At 41.1% G+C, this 14,984-nt stretch overlaps 1 protein-coding gene across 1 annotated transcript; it reads right to left on the bottom strand.

Annotated features, from left to right (window-relative positions):
- Nucleotides 1-441: 441 nt before the first annotated feature.
- On the bottom strand, nt 442-12,126 carry usp46 (ubiquitin specific peptidase 46). Its single transcript, XM_063466804.1, has 9 exons — nt 11,765-12,126; nt 9,202-9,282; nt 8,606-8,819; nt 6,171-6,409; nt 5,618-5,694; nt 5,433-5,516; nt 5,154-5,351; nt 2,919-2,997; nt 442-2,821 (listed from the first exon to the last, which is right to left on the bottom strand). Exons 1-9 carry the CDS (start codon nt 11,798-11,800, stop codon nt 2,720-2,722), a joined length of 1,110 nt encoding a protein of 369 aa, XP_063322874.1. The 5' UTR covers nt 11,801-12,126; the 3' UTR covers nt 442-2,719.
- Nucleotides 12,127-14,984: the final 2,858 nt, after the last annotated feature.

The following is a 14,984-nucleotide window of genomic DNA, read 5'->3' on the forward strand; positions in this document are numbered from 1 at the left end:
TTTAAGAATTGATATTAATCATCCATTACCCAACCCTACATACTGTCCGTGTAATCAAAGAAAACATTTTTACTGCACTACAAACTTATTAAAGTACGTTTAAAAAGAACTAAGAGGACATAAATAAATACAAAATTAAATACTATTACCTTAAAAGTAAATACTGACCAAAGAAGCGAGCCATCTTACAGGAAGTGTGTGCTCTCTTAGTGCTTCTTGTTATAGCCTTTATGAATGCCTTATATCTGCCTCTGGCAAATCATACAATTTAAGCATTTTCTACAAGAAACACAAAACCTAAATAAGCATACATACTCAGGAAATCCAAGTAAACTTAAAAATGGAATAAAAACTGATGAGGACTGGTCAGCTGACACGTATAGTAATGATGAAAGGAGGAAGCAACAGAGGAATAAAACCAAACAATTCATAAACATTGTTGATAGCAATTTTTATTGAACAGAAGAAACTAACTCAAAGTGAGTGTGTTAGACTGTGGTTCATTATGTTAAAGCATTGAAGCTCATCATCGTCTAATAAAGTGCACTTTCAGTTAACTGCCAAATGGAGAGTCATCTCCTTCCCTCACACAAGTTCAGTCAGGTCCCACACGGTGCAGGACTCTCTGCACCTCAGCTCTTCTTGGTAGAACACCATCACAGTAAGATACATGAGACCAAGTGCAACGACTGAAAATCTCAGTAAGGGCGAGTGCATAAGTGTTAATGGAAGATCAGCACGTGAAAGAGTCTCTCTCTCATCACACCCGGGTCTAAAAAGTCTGCTATTCCAGCCACCGTTTTCTGCCCTGGCTCAGTTTAACCCAGTCGTTATCATAAAGCTGCAGATGGTGGCTTCTGCTCAGTACTCTGATTATGTAATCATGATTGTAAAACAGCACAGTATTTCTTCATTAACGGTTAACGTTACGCTAAAATCCTTGCCATGAGCGTCTCTGCATTATCAGATCTCAACTTTAAAAAAATATTTCGCTATTCCCAGAAGTGTTTCTCTACATAATATATATGTACAGCTGCATCTTTACAAAGAAAATAATGTTCTGTTAAAGACTGTTGCAAGGTCAGACTCCAGTTTTGGCACGTGTTCGTCATGACTTCACCCAGAAAACAGACTACGTGGATGAGACAGCAGAAACGAGTGCATTCAACACGCCTCTCATGTACAAACACAGACACTAACCTAACAGATAAGTCCTATTCCTACGTCTTATTTATAACGAGATGTATTTGCAATGGTAATTCCCTCGGATGTGGAGCAAACAGGAATGTTGTTCACATGAAAACAAAGTGTTTGATGTTGCGCTAGAGAAAAAAAGCGCTAGAGAGATCATTTACAGTACTGGGGATATCGTATCAATCACCATTAAATTTGAAGAGATTTTCAGGATTGCAGTGTGCTACATAAGACACACACACACATCATCAAAGTCAGAGACAAAGACAAATGCCTAAGCCATAATTCACAATAGAAATGGAAAAGAAAGGACAATGCAGTCCAAGGTTGCAAAGGGACACATAACAGAGGGGAAAAAACCAAACCAAACAGCACATCTACTACTCACAATTAAATGTGCTGTATTTTAATCTCACCGGGAAACACCACACTGGATACTTTCACCTCATATTGCACCGTTTTAGCTTTTTCAGTCAAAAGATTAGGCAGTAATGGGTCATGTCTCTCTTGTGTCAAGTTAATCTCTTATTCCATATGTAAAATACAAAATTAAACCTAGCTTCTTTTTTTTTTTTTTTTAACCTGTCCTATCAACTTGTGCGTTTCATGCACTTTATCCTTAACAGCCAGAGCTTAAACATACAGTATGAGCTCTCAAAAGAGCCTTTCACTTAATTACATTACTACTTCGTTACCAGCATTTCATATAAAAGTAATAAATATAATGAGTTCAATAAATAGGGGCGTTCCACGTGAATAACGTATAAAGATTCAGTGGATTTAAGTGAAAACAGCAGGAATTTTTTTTTTCCCCCCAATGTGTAGTGTTATGGGTGTAGTGTTTAAATACCGATTGCTTCTGGTCAGATTAACAGGACAAAATAAAATCTACTACTGTCAACAGCTGACAGCTTTATACTTAGGTAGTTTAAAGCTTGTGAGTTCTCTTCAATTAGTGTTCAGATATTGCTTGAGAAATATTAGAAATGCATGAAATCTCTCAATGCGTATTATACAGTGTTTGTCTCCAACTTCATACATTTCTCATGCACCCACTAAAGACATAAATACACCGAAGCTCAGTTAAGGAAGGGGAATAGCCCTAATGGAAGGAAGTATGATTGGGTGGCACATCATGGAAGTAGATCTTATATATATACATAAAAATGATAAAGTACAATTTCTGACAACTATGTGCACCAAATCCTTCCTGGTTGAGAACACCAAGTGGCTGCTTGATGCAATGCCTTTTCCTCCACGATCATGCTGTTGAGCATTTTTGCTTTTCGTATTAAAGTGCAGTCCAAATGCAGGTGGCTAAAAGACAAGAATCAAAATAAAGAGAGTGACAGAGAAAAGAAACAGACGAGGTAAAACCCAGAGGGTGAGACTGGGGCAGAGGATTGGCACATACTTCAGAGAGGTCTGACTTGGAGGAGGGGGAGCAGGATGGGATGGAGATGAAGAGTCTGTTAGGCTGAAGGTTAAAAAAACAAAACAAAGTCCTTCCTATCCTTCTCCAGCGTCACTCCCTGGATTGGTAGAAGAGGATGTATCCCGACTCAGAGTTCTTCGAGATATCTGAGGTAAGACCGTAAAACTCCTCAATGGCCTGGGCATCAATTTTCTGCACAACAGAGGTAAGATGAGGTTAAATGGCAATGCAAACAAACAGAGGAGTCAAGGAACATTGAACAAATAGGCCAACACTAACAGTGACGCACCTCCACAATGTCATCATCAAACAGCAGCCAGAAGCCATGACTCTTCACTATAGTGATGTAATGACCTCGATTTGGGCCGCTGAGGAGACAAAAGACAAACATTGCAATCTTTAACTCTGCCCACGTGTACTTCCTCCTGTCGTTTGCACAAAATTAACCCACAGCAACTTTATGTGGTTTGAGAGCTAATACCTTAAATCTGTCAAGATCCCGTAATAATATGAAGGAAGTGACTGCTCTTGGCCAGGTGCAACCACCACTTTTCAATTCATTTTTATTTATAGTGCAAAATCACAACAACAGTCGCCTCAAGACGCTTTATATTGTAAGGTAGACCCTACAATAATACATGCAGAGAAAAACCCAACAATCATATGACCCCCTATGAGCAAGCACTTTGGCGACAGTGGGAAGGAAAAACTCCCTTTAAACAGGAAGAAACCTTCAGCAGAACCAGGCTCAGGGAGGGGCGGGGCCATCTGCTGCAACCAGTTGGGGTGAGAGAAGGAAGACAGAATAAAAGACATGCTAATCTTTTAGGACACATTCATGCCAAGTTTTAAAGTGTTACACTGTCCAGTTTGATCGGAGTATCAGGAATAAATTCAGTCTTTACAGACGCAACAAATTTTAAATGCACTTGACAAAGTGTGCACTTCTGCAAAGAGGAAGGAGAGAGCTGGCGACGCAAAGATTATAAAAGATGGACATAGGCACTGTGATGTAAGGAAGTCGGGTTTTATTGCCTCAGCGTTAACATTTTGGCCATCACTTAGTTTTCTGGAAAAATAAGTGGTTCAGTTACCAGACAATCTGAACTTTGTGTGCCACAATCTGGTGGTGAAGCCCAGCAGAGAGCTCCCATTTACAGCTGCCTTCGTGGACACCCACCTGCCAGTTAAAGCAGCTACACCCACAATATTGCAAACAAGAAGACTTGACAGATTTTAAATTAGTAAATTATACAAGGTCCTTAACAGCTGTTGAAGAGGAAATTTGTTGCAGGGTGCAAAACTGTTACTGTACAAGGCTGTAAACATGTTTACATCTGCTGTTCACTCCGGTCAGCTGAGCAGCTGTTGCTCTCAGTCCCTAAACTAACCGAGCTTTCTCTATTGTGAACCCGAAGCTTTGAATTGATCTTCCTCTTCACATTAGGCAATCTACTTCAGTGGTGGTCTTTAAATCCAGGTTAAAAACTCGTTTTTATTTGCTGGCTTTGGACTCAGTGGATAACTGACACTGCTACTGCATTGTTATTTCATTTATTGAATTTATTATTCTTATTGTACTTTTTATATTTCTGCTGCACAGCACTTTGGTCAGCCATGTGTTGTTTTTAAAGTGCTATATAAATAAAATTATGGTATGTTGTGAAACTGAGGATTTGGAATGGGAGCCTATGGGACTGACTCAGTTTTAGTTTTTACTTCATATTTCACTTCTCAGCTTGTGCTGGTTGAAAATACTATGCAAGATTTGCTATGTGTAACGTCAGCAGACTTCATTTTTTTTATAAATAAATACTTTATCTTAGACATACGCATTTTAAAATAAAAACTTATTAGTGTGGATTTGCCCAGAGACCTGAAGCCTGAACTATAAAACAGGATGTGGGACTTAGCGAGGTAACTTCAGGCTTAACCCCCTGAATTTCAGGAAGGTGGTTCACTTTTTACTGAGGTACATCTCTGTGGTCATTTGTGTTGCAGATGTAACCAGCTCTGTAGCAGGTTACGCTGGCAATAAGAGATCAACAGGCATGAAATCACCTCCTACTGACCAATTGATTCACCAGAAAATAACATCATGATTCCTGGAAGATCCCTCAAACCTCTGAGCAAGGATATCAGCAGGGTCTGAAGTTTTTCAGCAGTTTCTAAAGTCTCTGTCTTTCTCTGATGACGCAGATTGGGAAAGCCTAGGTTGACTTACAAAGCTGTTTAACTACCTTTGAGTAACTGCTTAGCCTGATTGCTAACGTTGGGCAGGTGAAGCCAGATAAGGAAAAATATCCTGGCTATGTTGAATTTGTTTCATAGTGCGGGGTTCTTGTTCCACTGCCTTTATGGGTCAGCTGAACAAAGTCTGCTCAGTGAGTTGGTAGAGGCTTAAAAACATTAACCTTGTTATTTTTTTAAATTCCAAAACATGACACAATAACAGCCTTACATATCTACTTTTACCAGGTGTGTCAAGATCCATCACATATGTATATTAATCAGTATACTATACCTTCCACAGTGCACCACCACAGCTACTAGATCATACATGCGATCCAGGTTGACTGCATCCCCAGACGTGTTAAAGAGACGGAGTTCTAATGGGAAAACCACCCGATAGGACAGCTTGGTGTAGCGGTGCAGCTGCTCCATGTACTTAAACCTCTTGAGGTGTAGCGCAAGGATCATAGGAAGTTTCTTCACACGCATCCTGCAGTGAAGAATACATGCTTAGGAAGGTGCCTTTCTGCAGGAACATAACACTGGTGGTCAAACGAAGTGCTTTACTGACCGTTTCTGTGCTTCCTGCTTGCTGCAGCATGTCTCACAGTAGTATTTGTATTCACTGCACAAAGTCTCTGTGTTACTAAAGTCCCTGGAGGAACAAGCAGACCACAGGAGGCTCAATTACTCAGTCTCACTCACACCAAAGGGAATATGTCAGCTCTGTCTGAATGTATAATAAATCAATACTACCTGAGACAGTGTGTTATTGATGTGTTCTGCTCCACATCCACAGAAAGATCCAGAAAATCCTCATCTTTGCTGCTCACCTGTCAGACAGCGAGAGACACCGATGTAACTCATCCGTCGTTACACTGACAGAGTCAGTGAGGATAAGCCTGCTGTTCTGTGACAGAACAGCCACCCACCCACACTTACACACACTCAGCCAGTCTTTGAACTGCTTATTTGACTGAATGGCTTTTGTCTCTGCACACCGCATCGCCTTGGTGTTTGCAGGGGTTGTTCTGGGCAACCTGTCCCACTCCTTGCCCTCAAAAAAGGTGAGGACAAAACCTCAGACGGCTCTGACGTAAACCGGGTGGTCAGAGCTTGTCAGAAGCTCTCACTGATTCTTTTTTTTTTTTTCTACCCCATGTCTCCCAGCACCTTTGCAAAGAGCTAATCCCCTTTTCAGACTTATTCAGTTGAGATCTCTTGTTCGCGGACCAGCAAATCCATTACCAGATAGCACAAACTACCTTCTAATAAACTCACGGTGTAGAAAAACCAGGAGCACACATACCGTTTCACAGTTGAGGCAGCGCGTCTCATTGGTCAGTGTGCCTTGAAAGATATCGTGAACCCACGTGGGCTCCGTCTTGTTCTCCGTCTCAGCCTCAGTGGTGACGGCGGTGCCATTGTTCTTGAGGCGCCCGTTCTGCTTTTCCTGCTTTTTCTCCTCTTGCAGAATATCAGCCACGGTGTTCAGCAGGTAGTTGAGGAATTCGTGTGCATCTTGTTGCATGTAGTTGTCGAACAGATCTGGAAGGAGACAGAGATAAATGCATACAACTTCATCTTCCTGTGGCAATAAATAGAAATACATAATATTTCTACCACACTGGGCCTACAGGAGGCTGTTATTTAAACCTATGCAGCAATTTAAACCTCCGAAAGCTTAATAGATCAGTGCTACAGATTGAAGGACTGAACCACAGCTATTCAATGAGCCCCCCCAAAAAGGACCAATAAGGTTGTAACTGTTAAGTTCAGCTTAGGTTACCATAGAGACTGCAAATTGGGAGAAGCAGCTAGCCTAGATCTGTATATATTAGCAAAATTTGCCCTAAGCCATCTCTAAAGCTAGCTTATTAGCAAATTAAACCTTATTTTAAAGAATACGTTTCTGAGTCCGTTGCTCCCAGGCTCCTAACTCCTCAAAATACACTTTTTTCTATAGATACAGTAAAAACTAAATGAAACGTTTTCAACAATAACAAGTGCACCAGTATAGATAAAGCAGCGGCAGACCAGTATCGACTGGTTCTTTCTATGTTACATCAGGGGAAGTAACAGCCGTTGTAGTTGTGAAAACTACAGGTGTGATTAATAACAGTAATAACTGCTGGCTCAGTGGCACAAGCAGAAAACAGCTGTCATTACAGTGATTTGTTACACCTGCATTACTCCCACTGCGATGCTGCAATTTGAAAATGTCTGCCTTGACATGTTGTAAGTAAAATCAGCAGGGTTTATTTATAATATAAACATCCATACACATTCTTTGTTTTAACAGATCTGTATATAAGGGGGGAAAATGAGAAGGGAATGGTGGCGGCTGCCGAGGGGAAAGAAAAAAAAGTCCAGAGATGAGCCAGCTGACCAAAGCTGGGTCTCAACAGAGATTGCATTGTTCATGCACATAATAAGCTTCCTCAATATGGACAGCAGTGAACAGTCAGGCTTTCTGTCAGCTCTACTCTGAATGACCTTACCACCAACACGCACCTGCCTTTCACTTCAAATATTCAGACTGTAATGTAGCTCAAAAAGCACACAAAACTAAACCACAGCACTCAGCTCTCCATTTATGGACACGTGTGTGAAAGGATCCACATGATGGACACTCAAGTCATTCTTCAGCACACTGTTTCAATGTTTTACGCAAATACATTTTTACAAGAAAACTTACTCTTCTGAGAAATTATTAATGCGAGACTCTTCATCCAGTAATCCAGCACATAACACCAGAACACTAAAACTGGGACACCTCAATGGGATTAACCCCTTTTTATTTTTATTTTTTTAACAGCCCAGTGGCAGGCCCATTTTACAAGCGCTCTTTAAATGACCGTAACTCAGTTACCATTTGTGCTAGAGACACAATTCAAACGGTTTCGGCAAGAAGAAAAGGTGACCTTTAAGGGGATATTTGGTGTTTCATGGCAGCACAAAGCATTCACAAGGCACTGCTGTCTGAACACAGGAAGAAAAATCAGCTCTGCACAGAGATTACCATGTGCTTTTCATATTACTGTAACTCCTAAACTATTTCGAGCTAAAGAGAAAATTCGAACGGTTCCTGAAAGATCAGAAGTATTTTGTAACTTTTACAACCAAAATTGCAAAATAAGTCTAAGCAGCCTGTATGACACAAGGTTCATAAACAACTAACTGAGATGAGATCCAAGTGCCCTTAAACCCTATATTATCAGAATATGGGGGTACTTGTTGCTTTGGGGAAGTGACAAATTAATTAGCAAATATTTATAAGGTGCTTCTCTGCAAATTAGCCAAGCACTTTGTGACAAATAACTAAAAAATATGCTGAGCTGCCTCTCCAGTGAGGTTTTCATCCCAGGAACAAACTCCAACTGGGCTGACGGTAGTCCTTGTTCGGACAGGAAGGTTCGGCGGACTTTGAAAATAAGAGCTTGAGGACTGTCCACTACTTAATCAACAGTACTTCTGGACACACATATAGAAGAATATTGTGTTTATGCAATTCTTGGCAATCGGGAAAAAAAACAAAAACAAACACATAAACAAAAAAAACATATAATGTTTATATTTTTTACTATAAAAGGTCCATTATCCAAAATATAAGGTTCGTGTAACTTCCCGCCACTGTAGATGGAGTAGACCTCACAGTTCTTATTCTTTTTCTGTGTTCATACAATGCCAGCACATGATATAACAAAGGCCGACTGTGAAACTTTCATTATGATGCATGCTCACCATTCTCCTTCCGTAGGCGGGAGATGAATTTCTTGGGCGGTATGACGCCAACTTTTTTCTTCTGCGTGGCAATGGAGTGGAAGAGGTCAGCCAGGCACGTGAGCAGGTTCTCCTTCTTCTTCTGCTGGGCTTTGTACGCCAGCACATTCTCCCGGAAAGGCCGGCAGAAGTACAGAGCCTGGAGCACTGAGTTACAGTAACATGTGTTTCCAAACTGCGGGAGAAAACCACAGGGACACACAGACACAAAACCGTGATGAGGAAGCGATTTAAAACAAGGACTCGAATATTTCTTTTAGATTATCCGTTAATAGCTCGTGGAAAAACGCCAGTGTGCTCTATTGTTGTTATCCATTTGGCAGACACAGTGTCTAGAGCGTTGAGAAACTTGTGTGTTTACATAAATGTCTCATTAAGGAAACAGAACATCCCCGTTTGGCCGAGAGTCTCACAAACAACATTGTTACCTCGAATACCCGCTGACCAGTCGAGGACATGACTCACTGCGGTCCCGTGGCATTTTATTTTGAAAAATGACACCAGTGTTGTTTGGCAATGGCTTTTGTTAATGCAAGCGAGGATTTAGTGATACTCACATTGACCAATCCGAAGTAGTGTTCATTGATTGGGAATTGCTCCGGGCCGATGTCTTTCTCCAGAGCAGAGGCATTGGTGCCCTGAGGGGACAAAACACGAGACGCTCTGTCATTGTAATCATCTCATATTCCATTTGAATCATTTGTCTTCATGTGGATTTCAGTGACAGACTTATTTGCTTAGTCCGGTGTGTGAATATACAGGCAAATGAATATGGAAATGATGCGTAGTCAAGGGCCAGGAGCAGCTTTACATCTGCAGCTATGAGGCAAAACAAAACTGACTTTTTCTGTAATTAATAAAATGATTCTTTCTAGAAAATTTAAAGATCTCAATTTTCTGCAGAAAGCACACACTTCCGCACTTCTTGCTTCCTTTCGTCAGAACAACAAGTCATGTCAACGTAGAAAACGGATATAGTCTAAATAGGTAGACCCGTATCAAAAGTCGGGACTCTTGCTGCACCCACTTGCTGAGACAGAGCACTTATCTCTTGTCAGAGGCTTTTCACATGTCAGAGCTCAAAGCTTTTTCAAATGAATCACAGCTTTGTTGAGTGAACACAGCAGACAATTTAGGTTGGGGAAGGCTTTGACTTCTAATGACTGTCATTTCTCATCTGTCAAAGCAGACAATGGATACCCGTCTGTCCGGCTTACCACTTCCAGTCTCCAATGTTTTGGGAAACATGCAGGTCCCAGGAGAGACGAATTACCAAGGAGAATCCACACATGAAATATCCATCCAACCTTTACTGACATCTGAAACCACACTTTGAAATTTGAGCTCCTCCTGATAACAGGAAGCAGGCAGTGGTATTGTTAATTTAGAAAGGAATAAATTCTTAAAGGAGACATATTATGCTCCTTTCTACATATTTCTGATTAAGGCAGAAGCTTGAAATAACAATTATTCATCTAACACTGAAGGTGCACTGTTGCTTCACAGCAAGAAGGTTCCTAATTTGAACTTGTTGCCCTGCATGTGTGCAGTCTGCATGTTCTCCTTACTCCTGCACGAGTTTTCTCCAGGTACTTCGGCTTCCTTCCACAGTCCAAAGACGTGCAATTTAGGTTAGTCGGTGTTAAGAAAAATCCATGGATACTAATAATAATGATAATATAATGACTGGTGCAATACACTGCAGCATTTTATCTGCCCATATCCATCAATGCGTCCTTAACTTGTAACATCTCGATTAGATTACTTCGTTAAGATTATTTAATAAATAGGGTTAGGGACCTACTGACTGGGGATGTGCTGATCTAATATTTCGATCAGGATAAAAAATGTTTTTTTAAAAAGTCACATGATGATGGCTTCCCTGTGAACTGCTTGTTCCTGCTTTATGTTTGGTGAAACACTTGTTGGGAGGCTTTTACTAGTGTAGTAAAATATATATATTTTACTATATATATTGCAGTTGGTTTCACTGGAATATACCTAGGCTGCTGGAGGCTTCCCATGAGTGTTTCTTTTTCACTCACCTCTTTTCACTCAGTGTATTTATACAGCACTATTCATTTACCCATGACTTATTATTAATCTCCGCTCTCTCTTTCACAATGTGTCTTTTGTCTTGTTTTCCTCCCCACACCCCTCAACAAGTTGTGACAGATGGCTGCCCTTCCATGAGCCTGCTCCTGGCAGAGGTTTTTTCCTGTTAAAAGGGAGTTTTTCCTTCCCATTGTCACCAAGTGCTCATACTGTCTTAGCCTTACAATATAAAGTGCCTTGAGGTGTCTGTTGTTGTGTCGTTGTCTATAAATAATACTGAACTAATAGATATATACATAGATAGATATATACATATAGATAGACAGACAGACAGATTAGTAAAAAAAAACAAAAGAAAAACACCACACATCCTGGTGAGATATGGATTAATATATCAGTCTGTGCAATCTAAGAACTCCAGCAGCGCTAAGATGAGACTGACACTGCAGGCTTTTCACATTAGCATCTAGTCTAAATAAAGCAAAGGCCACTGGCATTAGGCAGAGCCGTTTAAGTCTGTTCTTACCCACTCTTCACTGCCCCTGAACACACCAGGAGCACAGATTAGTGCAGATTCCTGCTCTATGCTACAAGGATGTAACCGGTCCTTTGCTGCAGCACATTATGCAATCACACCAAGCTGTCAAAGGCAGCACGCTCCCCCCCATCCCTCTTGTCAATCACCGGTGACAACTATACAAACTGTACATTGTGTTGTTTCGCCAGGATGCAACACACAATGCAAACGCTCCCGGCAAGCTTCAGCGTGCAAAGGCGCACAAAAGGGGCCCTGTCTGAGCGACAACTAACTAAAGTATGGGGCCACGATTTAAGCTACTGTGTATACTCGTTTTAAAAAAAACCCTGCAGTGTGCACATTCTCTGGGTGCAGGTGGGAGGCGACTCATCACACACACACACACACACACACACACACACACACACACACACACACACACACACACACACACACACACACACACACACACACACACACACACACAGGCTCAGCACAGTGCCTGCAAGCGGATCGATATCAACACGGAAAACCAGCGAGTTACTCACCATATTACAAATGGAGGCGATGTTTCTGACAGTCATTTAGTTTACAGTGTCCCCTTCACCGCCATCTTTATAAAATAAACATAGCAAGGCGACGCTGAGCAATGAAGTTAATTCGCAGTCGCGGCTGGAGGCCAGACTGCAACCTCAAGCGTCAGAAAGCAGGCAGAGAGACACGGAGCACCATGCAGCCGGCACGGAGCTGAGGGGGACTCTCAGTGTGGACACGGCTGCATCCTCGCGCACATATCTAACACCCCTCAGCTGGAAAACGACAGTGCACGAGGGGACAGGCGAAAGTTGCAGGCAGCAGGTTGTTAGCAACGTCTAGGAAACGAGCCTGCTGTGTGAGGAAGCACCACAGTCCCGCCCACCAAGGGAAACCCCCGGACCTGATTGGTCCGGATTTAACCGAATTGATTGACATGATTGAAGAGCCACACGCAGACATGCACGGTGGAGTTTAAGTGAGCCGCAACCAATCATCTGCGATGATTTTGAGCAGGGATTTGTAGTTCGTTTTATGATTTGTGAAATTTAAAAGGACTGAAGGGTTTACGCAAAAAGCTTTCTGGTGACATAAAAACATATATTACGCTTTATAACACGTACAAGTAATTCCCCCATAGAGAAGTGGTGTGAGCCAAAAATTATGTTTTCAGGTCTAACAACACAAACAGCACAGTCTTAAACCAGCATCTTTTTTTTTTTTTTTGCTAAATGACACCTTTTGCTGCTGTCAATACATATATTTTAAGAGTAGTCGCTGTAGCTCAGAAGCTAGAGTGGTTCGCAAAAGGTCAGTGGTTTGATTCCTGCCTCATCTGGTCTGCATGTCCAAGTATCCTTGGGCAAGATACTGAACCCCGAGTTGTCCCAGATGCATCCACCAGTGTGTGAGTTCGATAAAAGTACTTAAGCATAGAAAGAAAATTATGAATGGGTAAAGACACTGAATTTGATTCCATTTCAATGCAATTTGACATTATAATATTAGAGAGAAAACCCAAATAATCAGATATGTATCTATGATCAAGCAACGGTGAGAAGGAAAAAGTCCGTTTTAACAGGAAGAAACCTGCAGCAGGACCAGTGTCAGGGTGGAGCAGCCATCTGCTGTGTCCTGTGGAAAGGAGCCAGAGTTCATGAATTACTAATGATTACATACAGTACTGGTGTATAAACACATGGGGAGTAAAAAAAAGATGAGTAAAGAAGACATCCTCATTGCATCAAGAAAAGTACCTTAGCAGCCTAAACCTATTGCAGTGTAACTTAGTGATGGTTCCGGGTCACCTGATCTAGCCTTTACTATATACTTTATCAAAAAGGAAAGTTTTAAGTTTAATCTTAAAAGTAGACAGCATGTTTGTCATTTCCAAAGAAGAGGGACCTGATAGCCGAAGTTAGTGCAGCCTAGAAGTAATAAATGCATGGACCAGCTTTTCAGCATCAATTTCAGACAGACTGTTTCTAAATATTAGAGATATTGTGCAAGTGACTAAAGGGAGTCCTACATATTTGTGTAATATAGAAGCCGTAAGAAGATCATTATGTACAACATTCACTGTGCTATGATGTATTTTAAATCCTGATTAAAATGCTTCAAATAAACTATTCCTTTGGAAATGATCAGTTAAAAGTCACAGTGATGGTTTAGAGCAGACCTTCCCAAAGTGGGGGGCGCGGCATGAAAGAGGGGGGGAAACAAAAACGGCCACAGAAACGCAAAGCAGGAGATGAAGCATCACTGAATATGTTTCCAAACCAACTTCATTCTAAGCCAAAGACTAGAAAATATGGTGAAGCATATCTTCCCTTTGGCTTCACCTGCACAAGTGCTGAGTAGGTCTCCCCTGCAGAATTGGTTTTCCCTGTGTCGGGAGCAGCGCTGGGCTCTTCAAATCACAGACAAACAGTATCCCACAGCTGTTTATGTTTTTGAACCCATTTTGCACAGAGGCATTTTTTGAAAAATGTATTGATAGCAATGTTGAATATTATTACACAGGGAAAAAACAACTACACGTAAAATAATTTCACCGTGACGCCTCTGCCTTTGTAAATGGAGGGACAAAACCTGCAGACAGTCAGATTAACAGTATTGTGTCTCTATCTGCCATTCTGTAATTCATCCAAGGGCGTAGATTTGGTTTTGGCATTGGTGGGGACGGATGATTCAACCACTGAACCCTGCGCTGTTTCTTTTTTTTCCCTTTTTGTCTTTGCTTCTTGATAAAAAAAAAGGAGAAATATACTTGCCTACATATGCTATTCTACATGCTTTAAAAACATTTAAAATTACAATTCATAGTTTTATATGTGAATTATATAATGTTAAATTACTATTAAAAAAATGACTGATTTTAGACTTTAGTTTACTTCAGCCATATTCCATATAAATCAGGTATCATACAAAAATAAAAAAAAGCTTCAAATAGAGTCATGACAATAAAAGAATATGACTTTAAGGACCTAACAACATTACTTCAGTTATAGTACACCAACATCTCTCACCATCTCACCAACACATTAGCATTAAGGGAACACTAAATGACCTGGTGGTTTTTGTCCATAAAACTACTCCTCTAAGATTACCACAAAGTAAAAGATCTCTCAGGAAAATTATGCAACGTCTTAGGCACTATTGCTCCTATCAAATCAGTGAGCTGGGATTTTTTATTCTAAACATGAACTACTGTTACAGCAACAGACATGGACTACTGGTTCCCCACACAACAACTCAATGTCCACTATGTGAAGGAGTCTATACTATACTGTCCTGATGGACATGGCAACACTTTTTTCATGGTTACATACAGTTTTAGACTGATGTGGGCCAAAGCCTAGCACATACTTGCCAACCTTGAGACCTCAGAATTAGGAAGACATTCAAAGGGGTTTTTACAGTGTTTACTTATCGGAAAAAAATAAGTTAAATGTCACCGGCCTGTTCCGGGGGTGTCCAAATTCAGAGGCTGCGTCCACCTGAGGACCCGGCCTTCGCGGTCTAAGTGGGCTGGGTCCTCCGAAAGCCGGGTAGACCGGAAATGAGCGACTGTGAAATTGGGGGGTCTAGCCTTCATAATTACGTCACCTCTGCTGTCTGCTCCTTGCTGTCTAAATAAAATATAACCGGACGCTGGCGTAGATTCTCGACCATCTCACACTTCTGTTTAATCAGTTTTCTGTTTGACATTTATTCAGCTCTGTGAAAACCCCA

This window comes from Pelmatolapia mariae, linkage group LG23 (genome assembly GCF_036321145.2).
Source record: "Pelmatolapia mariae isolate MD_Pm_ZW linkage group LG23, Pm_UMD_F_2, whole genome shotgun sequence".
NCBI lineage: Eukaryota > Metazoa > Chordata > Actinopteri > Cichliformes > Cichlidae > Pelmatolapia > Pelmatolapia mariae.